Raw genomic sequence first — 15109 nt, 5'->3', positions numbered from 1 at the left:
CCCCCACTGGGGATTGAACCCACAACCCTCCGGTCAAGAGTCCAGAGCCCTAACCACTACTCCACACTGCTGCCCAAAGAGCATGATAATGACTAGCCCAGTAGAATACTACTACTAACTACTTGTCTTTATGTCAATGTGCATGGTGGGTAAGGATATCTTAGGCATCAAGCAATAGAAAAAACACCCAGGGTTGTTGGGATGTTACGAAGTAGCTGTACTCTCTTTTAATGACTGAGCTAACGTTCACCGCTTATAATGGAAATCAGGAAGACAGGCTTCCGTTACCTAGTTTTGACAGACTGCAATTGCCTTCTTTACAATCAATGCAGGTTATGTACAGGTGTGCTATATTTACATTAGATGTTTCCTAACAGGTCAACAGCTATTGATTCTGTCATACTGATATTGTAGCATAGCTCACTTATATCCTTTAGCTTGTAGTGCCCATTCTTGGAATCATGGGGAAATCACAGGAGACTCGGCTACTCTTGGTAACTGGTACCCAGCTGGTTATGGGTATTTCCAGGGTAAAACTTTAAGGGTAATGTTCAGTGAAGGCGTGCTTTTTTGGTTAAAGTATTATTTAAAAATGATAAATCAAGATTTTACAATTCCATTTCCTTCCCTCTTATTAGCACTGGGCCTCATTTGTTGTGTTCAAGATCTTTTGGTTTTTTTCTTGTTGTTTTATGTTTTAGTTGGGGATGTGCAGACATTACACATCTATATTACACATGTTGCTTTCTGGTACCTAATCCATTCCCATGCAATGTTCTCACTAGCTGCCATCATATACAGTACGTCCAATATTTGACTGACTGTATCCCTTTTATAAAAATAAATAATCTATCCATCTATCTATCTATCTATATCTATACACACACACACACACACACACACACAGAGCACAGGAAGTAGGTACCAAAATGTACAAGTCAAATTTTTCTGCAGCAAAAAAGACTTTGAATACAGAATCTGTACCTATAGGGTAAACGATTCCTGGTTCCTGCACTACAAGATGTCCAGACACAATGTCATATTTGATACTAAACACAGTTGCAGGCTTGTTCTATTAAAAAAAAAAAATTCTCCAAAACACATTTTTGAAGCAATTACACTGTGGGATTGTTTGAAATTGCATCAGAGCACAAAAGAGCATAGGCAAATCTCATCAAACTGCAGTTAGATGTTATCAACAGGACATGCAACAGGCTTAAATACAGGCATCTGGTTCAGCTTCATATGAAGTTTGCAATGATGCTTACAAGTGTTTTCTCTGTGCCTTTCTGAGTGCATGCATCTATACAAGACGGTTCAATATAGATTAAACAAGCTTTATCTCTGTGCACTTCCCCTTGCCCAGCCCACACGATAACGGGAAAAATAACCTCACAAAGGCAGCCATTATAGGGCTGGCAGTTTCTATATCGTTAAAAAAAAATAACACCCTTTGTATACTATAGATATTAAAGTGGCTGTAGCTAACAAAATAATTTCATAAATCTTACCTGTCATGCACTTTTATTCACTATACAAGTTTCAAATGTGCAGTTTTGAAAGAAACACATGATATAGCAGACGTGTTTTCATTTTAACCTGTTACTAGGTTAAAGGAAGTTCTCATTTGTCTTGCCTTTCCTTCCAGGAAGTCTGTTACTGCTTTACTTCTTAGGTCATTTCACCTCAGCAGTGTCTTCAGTGTCAAGACAACTTACTGGCTACAGAGAATGTCAGTCATTTGGAGAAGCAGCTGGTTGGTTACTGACAAGAAAGAAGGCCCTGAAGGCTCCAGAAAGTGCAAGACAGGCAATCTGCAAGCATTTTCTTAAAGCAACTAATTCTTTAAAATGCTCCATTATCCATTGTTTTAACCAGACATACTGTGCGCACCTACCAGATTTCTGTAATTGCTGTGTCCAAGAATCTTGTTATTTTTAAATTTCTGAACAAATATGGCTAAACTTTTTTTGTTTTGTTTACAACACCCATTTTCACATGTAACAGTATTCAGGTTACTATGTCAACCCCTTTCAACCCTAATCAGAAGACATCCTATTAGGTATAACTCTCAAGACCATTTCAACCAGTCCCTTTAGTGGTCAGAATAGAGACCAATCTGCAATGGCAGAAACCTGAAACAACTAGCATTCTTTTTCAATGGCAACTTTATATACATGTATAAGTAATAATAATAATAATAAAAAAATTAAACTGTTTGAATTCATGCTGTACGGTCTATACAGGAACACATGTGATCATGTGAGCATTCCTTAGGGCTTTACCTTCAGTTAAGCTCAGGTACCTCCTACATAAATGTGGTTTGAGAACTGTTTTTCACTACCTCAATGTAAAACATGTAAAAGAAAAGTACAACTTTTTATTTTTTAAATTAGGAGTTGAATGAACATTCGTGAAGGTGCTAAAATGTATTAGCAAAAGTAAAAAAACAATAAAAACAAACAAAGCTTTAGTAATTAAAAATATGTATTAGACTACATGTGTTAGTGCTGATCGTGCTGTTGGTTCAGTAACTTGTTCACAGCTTGTTCTTCAAACTGGAGACTAGTTGCCATTCCTGTTGGGCTTACTGTATTGCTGCTGACATTGACAGACAACATTCAGAGGGTGTGACTAGAACAGAGATTGTCTTTCATCAGCAGAAAAAGGTCAAATACATAAAAGAATACTGTGTTGACGTATTTTTCAGGTTAAAGGAAGTCTCGGATCCATTTTCTAATATACAGATATACCTCATGCATGTCTTAAAGAGAGACTCGGGGTTGGGGCAAAAACATATTTCTGACCCCCCCCCAAACCTTTTGGGGGGCAGAAATATGTTTTACCCCTGTGGTTCGGCCAGTGGACCCCACTGTAAATCAGATGAGTTATTTTTTTTATTGCCCTCTGCTGGCAGATTCATGAGTCTGCATGAAGAAAAACAAGAAATATTAGGTAATTAAAGTAAACAATTCAAGGATAATCCTTTACTTATCGAACTGATAAATTATACACACAGAAATACTGTAGAATAGATTCCAGTTGGTTTAAAAGTAATATCAAGAAATGTAAATAGAAAAAATATCCCAAACACAGTTAGGCTGCAGTACTCTACAATCACGTTAGATTTTAGATAATATGTTGGTGCCCCTTTACATTTTTTGTAATGTCTGTACCATATTCTTGCAAATATAAAAAATGCAACTACATGCAAAATGTAACATTTACGAGTGTTTTACCTTTTTCACATACAATGGTTGTGTGGTCATAGCCAAGCATGTATTTTCATTTTAAAACATGACACATTACTGTATCTAAAGATCTGTGTTGCAATCCATGCTTGCAGTTAGTGTTGCACTTCCTTGGTCAATTGGAGAGGGATATTGTCCCCATTTTTTAAACAGTCTTTCCTGACATAACATGCTTTCAGCCAGTAACATGCTTCGATCTACGAGACACAAGCTGACGTGAAATGACTTGCGACATGAAGCACTTCCTGAGAGTAAGGTAGAAACTGATAATGTCCTTTAACCGAGTGTAAAATACATATTCGGTACAACATCTGAGATCTATTGACAAATGGAAGTGCATGGCATGTCAGATTGATGGAATTACTTTGTTATCACTAAGCAGTTAGCAACAAACTGATTTTAAACAGCAATTACACGAGGAATACTGTCCTTTGTTCATGTTATAAATTTCATAATGCAACTTGCTGAAAACTGACATGAGAAATATTTAAAACACTGCATCACAATGTGTGTAACACAGTGACAGCTTTCAAAAATGAACGAGTTACAATCCCGGGAATGCGTCTCTAACACTCCTCTACTGATCAGCTGATTGCTGCTATTACTTCTACCCATCAAACAAGAGCAGATACAGCCTTGGGGTATAATAAGTCTACGCACTAAATACTTAATTTCTGAATTGCCACAGAAGATGAAGCAGGAGCTCAGCTGCATCCCACGGCTGGTAATTCCAAGCTGGCCCTGTTGCAGAGTTTCCTACAGCACGCTAGAACTTCAAAAGAAACCCTTTACTACAGAAAGCTCCCTCTTAATCGCTTGCTTATTTATACACTACTGTTACCACAGGGTATCCAAATTTGGATTATGGTGACCGATTTATAGCTAGGAAACCACTCATTTGACTTAAAGTGTACTTGAGCAATTGCTACAAATTATGTTCTACATGCTGCAAGTGTAGGCAATGCAGACCTATAGAAAGATACAAAGCATGTGTGTGTGAAAAAAGTTATTTAACCTGAAATATAGACTGCATGTTTCACCTGCTGTATGCCCATCACAAATAAGGTATTGTGCGTTATTCACAGTAATTAGTATGGTTGACATGAGCTGCTTTGAGGAAAAGAAAAAAAAAAACAGCCAGCCTTGGTCCGTTCACTTCTCCCGGTGTCGATATACCCTCAAACACAGACATTCACTGTCCTATAAACCTACATTCTAGTATTTAAAAAATACAGTGAAGGCTATTTTATTTAGATACACAGTAGTACTATGACAACCCCAAAATAGTGTTGATATTGTAAAATGTAGACATGACCTAGCTCACAAATGTGACGTTAACAAAAAAAGATTATAACACACAACAGCTGGAGAATGCATACGCTATTTGAGAATACTAACATTTTAGTATAGGCCGATCTATAATACTGTAGAGCTCTCATTTAAAAGGGTTAAACTTGACCCTACAATAATGTCTTCCCATGTGAAAAATCTCTCAATTAAAATGGCAGTATCTGGTGTATTTTATCTGTCACGTTTCATTCATGTCTGTGTATGTCTTCCATGCTGTTTCAAATGAAAGGATAAAAGGTGAATCGCACTTGATTACAGAATAAAGCATGCAGCATATCTCTACCGTTTCCACACCACCAGGATAACTCCAAAATACTGCTTATAAAGCAACAGAACTATAGAATATGAGAAACCCCCGACAAGAAGATCTTCCAGAGAACCAAAAGGATTTTCCCCACATGTCAGATAAATCAATGTCCAGCGGTTCTGTAAATCGTTACAAACTAATCAAGCCGACGCCACCTAAAGCACTGTATTGATATTTTCGCACTGCAGAGGTGCTAGGATTAAATGTTAAATTTAAGGTGCAAACAGAAACACATGACAAAACATCTAGCAATGCAAAGCATGCCAAGGGCTGCTCAGAAATGAGCAATACTCTGGTACAGGAGAAAGTTGGTTGGTGTGAAAGAGAAGCTGTGCAACTCATGCATGAAGTGGTGATAGAGTGTGGAGGTGGTAAAAATGACCATTTTGCTACGCTTTGCTCTATTTTTTCTCCTTGTACGGGGTGACCTACACAAATAACATGTCATTGATCAAATCCTGCTTCCAGACATTGATAAATCCACCTCCCATTCAACTCTCAAGACCCACTTGTTCTCTCTTGCTTTTAATGCTCTCTAAGCCTGATATCTGTTATTAGCTGTTGTCTAAATTGCTAGATCAGGTGTTTCACTCCATCTTATTCGTATGATTCTGCTTGACACACGCATCCACAATGTGTAGAATTAACATCCTAGCCTTTTATTTAATGTATTTGCATTGTTTTTTTAATGTTGTATTTAATGTACTATGCCCTGTATTTCACTGTATTTAATGTATTATGCATTGTTCCTCACTCTCTTGTAAAGTGCTTTGTTATGGTGGTCCACTATGAAAGGCGCTATATAAAATAAATAAATATTGATTGATTGATTCTAAAGCTTGTTTCAAGGGCTTTCCACCACGAAATTCTTGACGTAAGGGAAAGAGAAACCATCCCATCCCCTCGGTCCACTTGTGCTGATATGAGCCAAATGTAAAAATATATGGTCTCTGTTTAAACTGTAAAAGTCTTTAAGTAGATGCATATGGATAATTGTTTTTTGAGAAAGTACTATGCTTCTGTTATTATTATTATTATTTATTTCTTAGCAGACGCCCTTATGCAGGGCAACTTACAATTGTTACAAGATATCACATTATTTTTACATACAATTACATTATTTTTTACACATTATTTTACATACAATTACCCATTTATACAGTTGGGTTTTTACTGGAGCAATCTAGGTAAAATACCTTGCTCAAGGATACAGCAACAGTGTCACCCACCTGGGATTGAACCCACAACCCTCTGGTCAAGAGTCCAGAGCCCTAACCACTACTCCACACAGCTGCCCTATTACTATGGAAATACCACGGCAACCCTTTGTCAGGGTATTTATCTTATGTATTTATCTTGCTCTTATTGTATTACTTGTACTGTAACACTTGAAATGCATTTGCTTACGATTGTAAGTCGCCCTGGATAAGGGTGTCTGCTAAGAAATAAATAACAATAATAATAATAATTTTCATTTGATTTGTTAAATATCCTGTAACTTTCAGTTTGGAATTCCAGTGAAATGTGGAACAACCATACAGACACTGCGATATATCCGCACAACAGACTTTGTACTTGCAACATTTTTATTCGAATCACTGTCCAATTTGTATAATAATGCTGCTTATAATAAAACATGCAACTAACCTTATAGAAAATACATCTAGGAACTTGAAATGCTGCATGTCAAACAAGCTCATTTTTTAAAAAAAGGGGTGAAGTTTATTAATGTGTTCCTGCAATGGTTTAAGGTAAAGAGACATCCTTGTAGCATTAATTAGATCAAAACTTTGAGCGACTAGACCTCGTTCACACTACTGTGCTGGCCCAGGGCCGCCTCAGGGGCCATCGCGTATTTAGGTCTGCAACTCCGTTCACACTTGCGGTTTAAGGCACCTTTGCGTGTTCACATATGTGACTGACAAGCAGGCCTAAAATGTGCCAAATTGCTTTTTATTTCATTTTTTTTATGCCTGCACTCAGAATGGAAAAACTACCGGGATATACAGTAATCCTCCCCCGGGAGACGAGTGTCCTGCTGAATAGTTTCCAAGTGTGTGTTATGGTGTGACAGTCCAAGCTTACCCCCAACCACAATCATATTATTCTCGTAAGAACACAGAGGTATTTAGAACGCAGGAAACAGCAACTTGCTAGTGGTGTTCACAGGTATAAATATTTAGTTTCGTAATGGATAGTTGACTCAGATTGCAAATGACTAACAGGTTGTACATGCAATGACTGACACAAGACAAGCTCACGACTGACCACCTAATACTACTGCTCCCTCCTAAGGAATGACACAACATTAAATAATAATTCATTATTAAACAACCGGTTACACCTGGAATCATTTTATACAAAAATAAACTATTAAAGATTAATTCCATTTACAATATATTTTACATTACACATGTTTCTTCTCCGTTAGACGTATTTGTTTAACCTGTATGAATACCGTCTTTGTTTACAAACATGATCGTTAAACTATTCTATTGTTTACTCATTATTATTACCATTGTCATTACACCGTGTAACAATTTTTTTTTTTTTTTTGTTCCTGGGTAGTAAGTGTTATTTACTAATTGCTTATGCCTCAAAAGTATAGAAAATGGCTATTATTCCCCACAAACTTTGCTTTTGTGACCAGGACAGTGATATTTTGAAATTTACCTATTTTCCAGAACATTCCAGATAGATTCAGTGCTGAGTAAACTTGGAGAAACTTCTAGAACTTTCTAGAACTTTCCAGTAATATAAATAGTAGTATAAATACAGGGGCCTTAAGCCCACCAGTTCAGTTTAGTTCCAGCTGCCTAAGTGGATACATATCTGCATTTTTCTGAGATGGCATCAAGAGGCTGCAAGCATCCGGCAGACGCATTTTGCTATGTCTGCGGCCAATTTATCAAGACAAGAGCGAAAAAGTACTCCGTGGAAGCATCTGCTAAGATGTGTGAGGCCTACAAGGCATATTTCGGCATGCCTGTCGGGGATCAAGACAAACCCTGGGCACCTCATTTCACCTGCGAGCACTGCAAAAAAACTCTGGAAGGTAAGATGGACAATTGTTGCTCGGAATTTTATGTTATAAAATTTGTTAATTTTTAAAATTGTAAAAGTTTTTAATTTTAAAATGTTTTACAATTTTCAATGTTATTGAAAAAATATATCATATATGAAAAATGTTGCGAGAATCTTTTACACATTAGTCATGGGTGAAATAAATGTATTTTTGTAGGATGGTACAGGAGAGGAAAAGAGAGCCATGAAGTTCGCTATCCCAAGAATTTGGCGGGAACCCACTGACCACTCAAGCAACTGCTACTTCTGCATGGTGGACCCTTCCAAACGTCGGACTGGCAAGAATGCACCTGCTATCACGTATCCGGGCCTTCCTTCATCCATCGCCCCGGTGCCAAACAAAAAGCCTTGCATGTTAGTTTGCCCCTCCCCTCCCCAAACGTAAAACAAAAAAATCTCTGACATCATAGAAAATCCAAGTTTTTCCTTGTTATTCCGCAGCAAACTGATTCCTAGGATCCCTGCTAATAAGTCTGCTTTGCATTCATATATATGTAAAGGCCGGCCTTGGTCCTGGATTGCAGGCCCTGGGCCACATCAAAACGGTGGCCTAAATCTAGGACGGTCCTAGGCTGCCTTTTCATTTTTGGAGCGTTCACATATGAGAAAAGGTGTCCCTGGGCTGCCTTAAATTGCAAGTGTGAATGGGGTCTATGTTACACTACACTATATGTTCCTCTGAGTTTAAGTTTTCACCATCCAAGCTGACGAGGTAAACAGACAGTCCTCGTTTTATCCCCTGCTGTGTTGGCACTGAACTCTGCTGGAAAAAAGGGACGTGAAGGACTGCTGTGCTGTAAGTAGTTCATCTTGGGTTGTCTGTCGGGACTGTACTATAAAATAACATTTGCTTACTAAGGTGTGTGTACATTAGTTTGTATTACATGCTGGATTGAGGTTGCAGTCTCTTCGGGGGTGTCATGTATATAGGCAGAGTTGCACGTTTATTTTTTTATTTTTTGAACAGGGGTAGAAAAAAAAATACCTTTACGTTTCTTTATTGAGAGCGGCGTTTATTCGAGGGCAGCGTCTATTAATTCGAAGTAATATAGTACATTGTTTATAGTCATTAGAGCCAGTTTCTCTTTGACACCTACACATATAGAATAACCCAATTGTTTTTTGTTTGTTCTTAAATTCTAAAAGTAAAGACAAAACAGAAAAGACGTACAAGAAATATACACTTGTCTAAACTCATAGAAAGTAATTTGCTACCTCATGTTTAACTGCTTGAGAACACCATGGTTCATTGTTTTTATGCAAACCATTCGATTACTTATTACTTGTGGCTTTATAGTTGAAAGACAAAGCCAGGGTTTGTCAAGTTCACTCAACCTGAGAAGTAAAAAAGCAACCACCAAGCTAAATGAATCTCATTCACCCTTAGAATCGTTTCTCAGACGCTGGTCACCCTCTTCCCTACCTGAGATGGGAATCAAAATGGTGGATGGGGTCAAAATGGGGTCTTTTAGTGTGTTTTTCTAGTTCAGTGTATAGAATATTTTATGTTGACCCCATCCAGAGGCCTGCGCCCCTAAAGAGGGTGAGCACCATGTGGGAAGTGATTTGAAACACGAGTTTAGCATGAAGCCCTTTCTAGATTCTGTAAGCAATGGCTCAGATCAGAGTGGCCAAAACAGTTGGAATTACATCTCCCACCTAAAAAAAATAAAAAATAGAAAGATAGAGATAAAAATAGTTTTCCCCTTAATCTCCAGTGAACAAAATGAAGTGCAAGCTCTTGACACTGCTCGGCTTCCAAAGGGTTCATGCATATTCAGTGCGTGTGGTAATTAGATGATGACTAAAGCCGAATCTCTTTTTGGTATTTAAAGCACAGAAAGGCCAGGATGCTTGTTTAGAGTTATCAGTCACAGGAATGCCAGCTATTAAAGTTCTGTATGCTTATGTGTGTGTTTTAGTAAGAAGGTAAACAAAAAAAAACAACAAAAAAAATAACCACACTGTGAAGCGGTGTTACAAATAAAATAACTATACCAACTTAAACACATCTGTATAACTACACATGTGCTCTGTTCTGGTTGTAGTACCTTACCTTTGTCTATCAGTCATCATTCACAAACGACTGCACATAATCTGATCAGTAGCTGCCGCCTTCGATCTTTTCAATTCCTTATTAATACATTTTTGTGATCAACTATGGATGCTTATGTTTACTTGCTTGACCAAGCTCGGTTGGAGTGTCTTGTCATGTGACCAGAGAAACACTGGGATCAATGTACAAGTGTTTCTTTTCCCTGCCCCCTTCACCATTTAGGTTTAGAACTCCTGTCTGGGGTGAATGCTGCTCAGACCTCAACCTCCTGATTCAGTTAAGTTTGGGTGACCAGTTTTTAGACATTCACTGAGGGCAGAGCCTTATCACATTTCCAGAACTCTGAGAACACCTGGCACCCAGGGAATATTTCAGGCTGGCACTTTAAATTGCTTGTACTGTAGGATGTATTTGTCTCCCATGAAAGAGTGGTACAGTAGTCTCCGCATATAGGAACACCTCTTAAGAGGGGGGGAGGGGAGCGGGGGGGGGCTTAGGTCCACCAGGATGTCCTTGGCTCACCGTGCACGAGTGACCCCTGAGGTCTGGCCAGGCGCCTGCGGGCTTGCCTGTAAGCTGCCCAGAGCTGAGTTGTCCTCTGACACTGTAACTCTGAGATGGGTGCATAGTGAGCCTGCAATGTGTAAAGAAGCGGGCGGCTGACAGCACCCGCTTCGGAGGACAGCATGTGTTCATCTTCGCCGCTCCCGAGTCAGCACAGGGGAGGTAGCGGTGAGCTTAGCCTAAAAATAATTGGGCATTCTAAATTGGGAGAAAATAATTGGCGACTACTAAATTTAAAAAAATAATAATAATGGTTTCCAGGTCACTCAGTTCTCCGTGGCCCTGAGGTTGTGACTCACTCTGCTCAGCTAGTTTAGTTTAAAATGTGCTTTTTGTTTTCTCATTGAAGTCACAGCAAACATATACAAATATTTCTCACCTGTTGAGCTCCATCTCCATTCACCATGGGGGGAGGGGGCGGAGGCAGAAGAGGCATGTCGGTGTTCAGATGCTGGGTGGCCTCCAGAGGGGATGTATGGTCAGCCATGGTCAGCAGAACTTACATACAGGGTCGTTAGCCCAGTTTCTGCAACAAGTCAAAGAAAAAAATAAAAATGATTATTAAAAGGTGCATTATGTAGCATGTTACAAGAATGATGGCCCATCAATTTGTTATTACTGTCACCATAGAACTATAAACATGGATACATTATACTAAATTATTTAGTGAATGTTTTTTTTTGTTTTTTTTGTTTGGTAACTTCACTGAGTGCATATTATCATATTACATAATGATGATTTAGAGTAATTAGCATTGATAGTTAGTTAACCTCCACAGAGTCAGATGAACATGGATTAATGAAGTAAACAAGTTCTGTGTCAGTCTGAAGAATCCCTATTGTCTGTCTTATTGGTGTGCAGTAATCTAATTCTTCACAGAGAACACTGCATTCATAGAAAGTCTACTATCACATTTCAAAATGACATACAGTAGTGTAATTATAATGCCTGGCTATATATAGGTCTCTGCTATGAGTGATATTCAGAAGAATCACATAATAGACAAAAGGACTCTGTTTCATTATTATTTATTTCTTAGCAGACGCCCTTATCCAGGGCGACTTACAGCTGTCACAAAATATCACAAAACAAAGTATCACATTGCAAAATATCACATTACACAATCCTTTTAGGGCAGGGTGGTTTGTATGCGAGATATGGAATGAGTTGAAAAGACATTTTTCCTTTGCCCTTTACCTCCAAAGCACACTGATGACAAAGGGAGCTCCACTAACCTTTGAACAGATATTGAAGGAGTTTACAGAAGCCGAGTTTAATTTTTTTAATTTTTTTATTTAAAATCGTTGCTATTTTTAAAAGACACCAAAGGTAGGCAGGAAAGGCTTGAATTGATTTAGTCATAACCTTAGAAGACAGGTTCATCCCTGGACTCATGTCCATTACTGTTAACTGCAAGCTTGCACCCCCACATTATTTAGGGGACTGTAACCGATTACTGGCAAACAAAGGAAATATTGCTGAGACTGCTTTTTCTGAAATATTTACAATGTAAATCCAATTTGAAGTCATATTCATTTGGCCCAATTGATATGCTTTAGCTAACACATTGTGTAGTGTGTAACATTGAATTATGCTATTGGCAGATAATTCAGATAAGTCTGTCCTTATCCACATAACAAAATACTTGCCAACTGGGGGAACAGTAATAGCAAAACTCTTCTCTCTGAATGCAGTACAGTCAATTTGCTTGAAGCTGACAACTGCCAAACTTCAATAAATTTAAGGACAGTCAGTGAAAAAATAAAAGGACATTTTGACCCTGACCATAAATAACAAAAAGTGATTTTAGTTGGAAATCAACATGAGCAGATTTTTTTTTGTTTGTTTGTTTGTTTTGCTGTTTTCCAATCTGTTCAATTGAGAAAGGCACTGGCACCCACTGTCTAAACAGTCAAATATCCGGTTTTCTCTTACAGATCTGTGAAGAGGTAACAGAAATATTGTCTGTTTGAAAGAGTTTTATTTTTACCATTTAAACCATCTACTTACAGTACAAGACTTTGATAACTTCTGTCACTCACAGAACATGCTGATGCACTATGGGTGTGCCTTAATCTCTATAGAACATGCTGATGCACTATGGGTGTGCCTTAATCTCTATAGAACATGCTAATGCACTATGGGTGTGCCTTAATTTCTATAGAACATGCTGATGCACTATGGGTGTGCCTTAATCTCTATAGAACATGCTGATGCACTATGGGTGTACCTTAATTTAATCTCTATAGAACATGCTGATGCACTATGGGTGTACCTTAATTTAATCCCTATAGAACATGCTGATGCACTATGGGTGTGCCTTAATCTCTAGATTTTATGTTCTGTGTAATTTTAGTATTCTGCTGGTTGCCAACAGGATGTACTAGAGTAGTTGCAAACCAGATGCAGCAACCCACAGAAAGTATTACCATCTACAGCTGGAATACATGATTGATCACAAACATCAACAATCATACTGCAATAATAACTGTAAAATATAAAAATAAAACGCAATGAAGAAAAAATGTATGACTTGACATTGTAACACTGTATGAACAATTGCTTGCTTTATGGTCATTCTGCTTGAATTGCAGTGGACCCTCATCTCCCATTAGTACCACCCATTGTATGCCTATTAGATAACCCTTATCCTTTGTGGTTCTTAATTTCTCCCACTGACAGTACAATTATTTTTAAGGATGATTTTTAGCAGGCCTTACAACTCAAAAGCAAAAGGGAAGAATTGGCATTTTTGCTGAAGAAAAAAATAAATAAAAAGGCACCAAGCCGAATTCTTTTGTAAGCATGACTTATTCATCAGATCAAAGCAGACGAATTAGCACATGGACCTGCGGTTTTAAATATCTATACTGTACAGTGAAGTGTATTATCAATATCTTCAAGTAAATGTCCATGCAAACTTTCAGCATATCCAGGCAAACGCTTCCCTAGATATAACCCTATTTTGTGCATGAAATGACCATTTCAAACTCTTGAATAAGTAGACCATGTTTCTAATGTTTTTTTAAAGAACATTCATCACAAGTGAATAACTATTTTTCTATACAAGAATGTGATATGCAGTTGCACAAAAATGATTCAGCAATTACCCTACCTTTTATTAGCCATGGTTTTATACAGTTCAGTATACTTAAAATATAGTATCGGATGGATTCCTACTGATTCATCACGGAACACTATTTCTGTTTGGTTCACACATGGGACTGCGACAGAACAAGCCTTCTACTGCAAAGAATGAGCAATCACTTTTACAACAGTACAATGTGGATAAACATCATACATTCTGCCCCACTTTTTCTGTACTGTAAGTAACAACCATAGTAATCCATTTAATCTATTTGTCAAGTCATGAATAAAGCCCCGGACACACCAGCGTGTCACATCGCTTCGCTTCACCTAGCGTCACTTTTTGATATAATGGATTTCTATGTACCCTCACACACTAGGACGTTGCTACACATCGTGTCTAAGAGCAGCATGTCCATATTGCTTCCACACCAATTTTTGACGCCTCGCTCAACCAACGCGTCTGCACTCGACCAAAAGCAGTCAACTCCTGGGTGACGTCATCAGAAATGAAAAACCGGAGTCTCATCACTTCGGAGATGGACATTCCAGGCGAGTTATTTATAGGTCTGTAATTACTTTGAGAAATTGAATGGGGTTTTGTCCTGTCATCTACCTTCTCCTGCTTTCATAAAACTATAATCCATAAACACAGCTAAAAGCCTGTCAATAATGTTAATGTACTGCAATCCTTTGAAATGAGAAGTTGAAACGTGTTAAAACTTAAAAATTCATGTCATTGCTGATAAGCAACAAAAAAAAAATGGTCTGATTCATATTCTGTGTGTTGATTTGTTGTTTGTGTAGGTTAACGTAGACTCTATTCCTTACATCATAGTGTTCTGTAGGATTGACATTTTCTTTTGTTTGTTTGTTTTTTAACATATCAAATTAGTGCTGGGACAAATATCCAAATATTCAAATCAGATGTTCGTATTCGCTACAAATGACAAAAATACCTTGCAGTTATTTACCATCTCACCAGAATTTGTGTGACAGTTTCAAAAAAATGGCAAATGAGAAAGAACTCTGTGTGACATGTGAGATTACGATATATAAAAAAAAAAAAAAAAAAAACACAGAATCAACACAGCAGCTCTCGGGCCTCTATTTAAAGGTTTTAGACAGCAAAAAGTAAACAAACCAGATTATGCACGTGCACGCAAAATGATCTCTATGGGAAGCCATCTTGGACAAAAATTAGTTGTGCTGCTTTAGAGAGAGACAGAATCTCACGGGACAGAAAAAAAGGCAAGCACATCATACTGAAATGTCTCACTTAAACAGTATCCAACTTCCTGAAAATGTTGTGTAGTGATTTTTATATAGACTGTATATAGAATATATATTTTGTTGCGACTTTGTCATGTGGAATGTAATAAACGAGAACCTAAAGATTTAAGTAAAGAT

At 37.8% G+C, this 15109-nt stretch overlaps 1 protein-coding gene across 2 annotated transcripts in view; it reads right to left on the bottom strand.

Annotated features, from left to right (window-relative positions):
- The window catches only part of LOC117406917 (fibronectin type-III domain-containing protein 3A-like), a 106874-nt gene that overhangs the window by 68362 nt on the left and 23403 nt on the right, over positions 1-15109 (bottom strand). For both annotated transcript variants that reach the window (XM_059028645.1, XM_059028646.1), the window contains exon 2: positions 10992-11138. In XM_059028645.1, coding sequence (XP_058884628.1) covers positions 10992-11099 — 108 coding nt within the window. In that variant the 5' untranslated portion in view covers positions 11100-11138. The remainder of the gene's footprint in view (positions 1-10991; positions 11139-15109) is intronic.

The sequence above is a fragment of the Acipenser ruthenus genome, chromosome 8, assembly GCF_902713425.1.
Source record: "Acipenser ruthenus chromosome 8, fAciRut3.2 maternal haplotype, whole genome shotgun sequence".
In the NCBI taxonomy this organism is placed as follows: domain Eukaryota; kingdom Metazoa; phylum Chordata; class Actinopteri; order Acipenseriformes; family Acipenseridae; genus Acipenser; species Acipenser ruthenus.
Note: the sequence above shows the minus strand (reverse complement) of the source record. Positions and strands in the feature narration are given on the sequence as shown.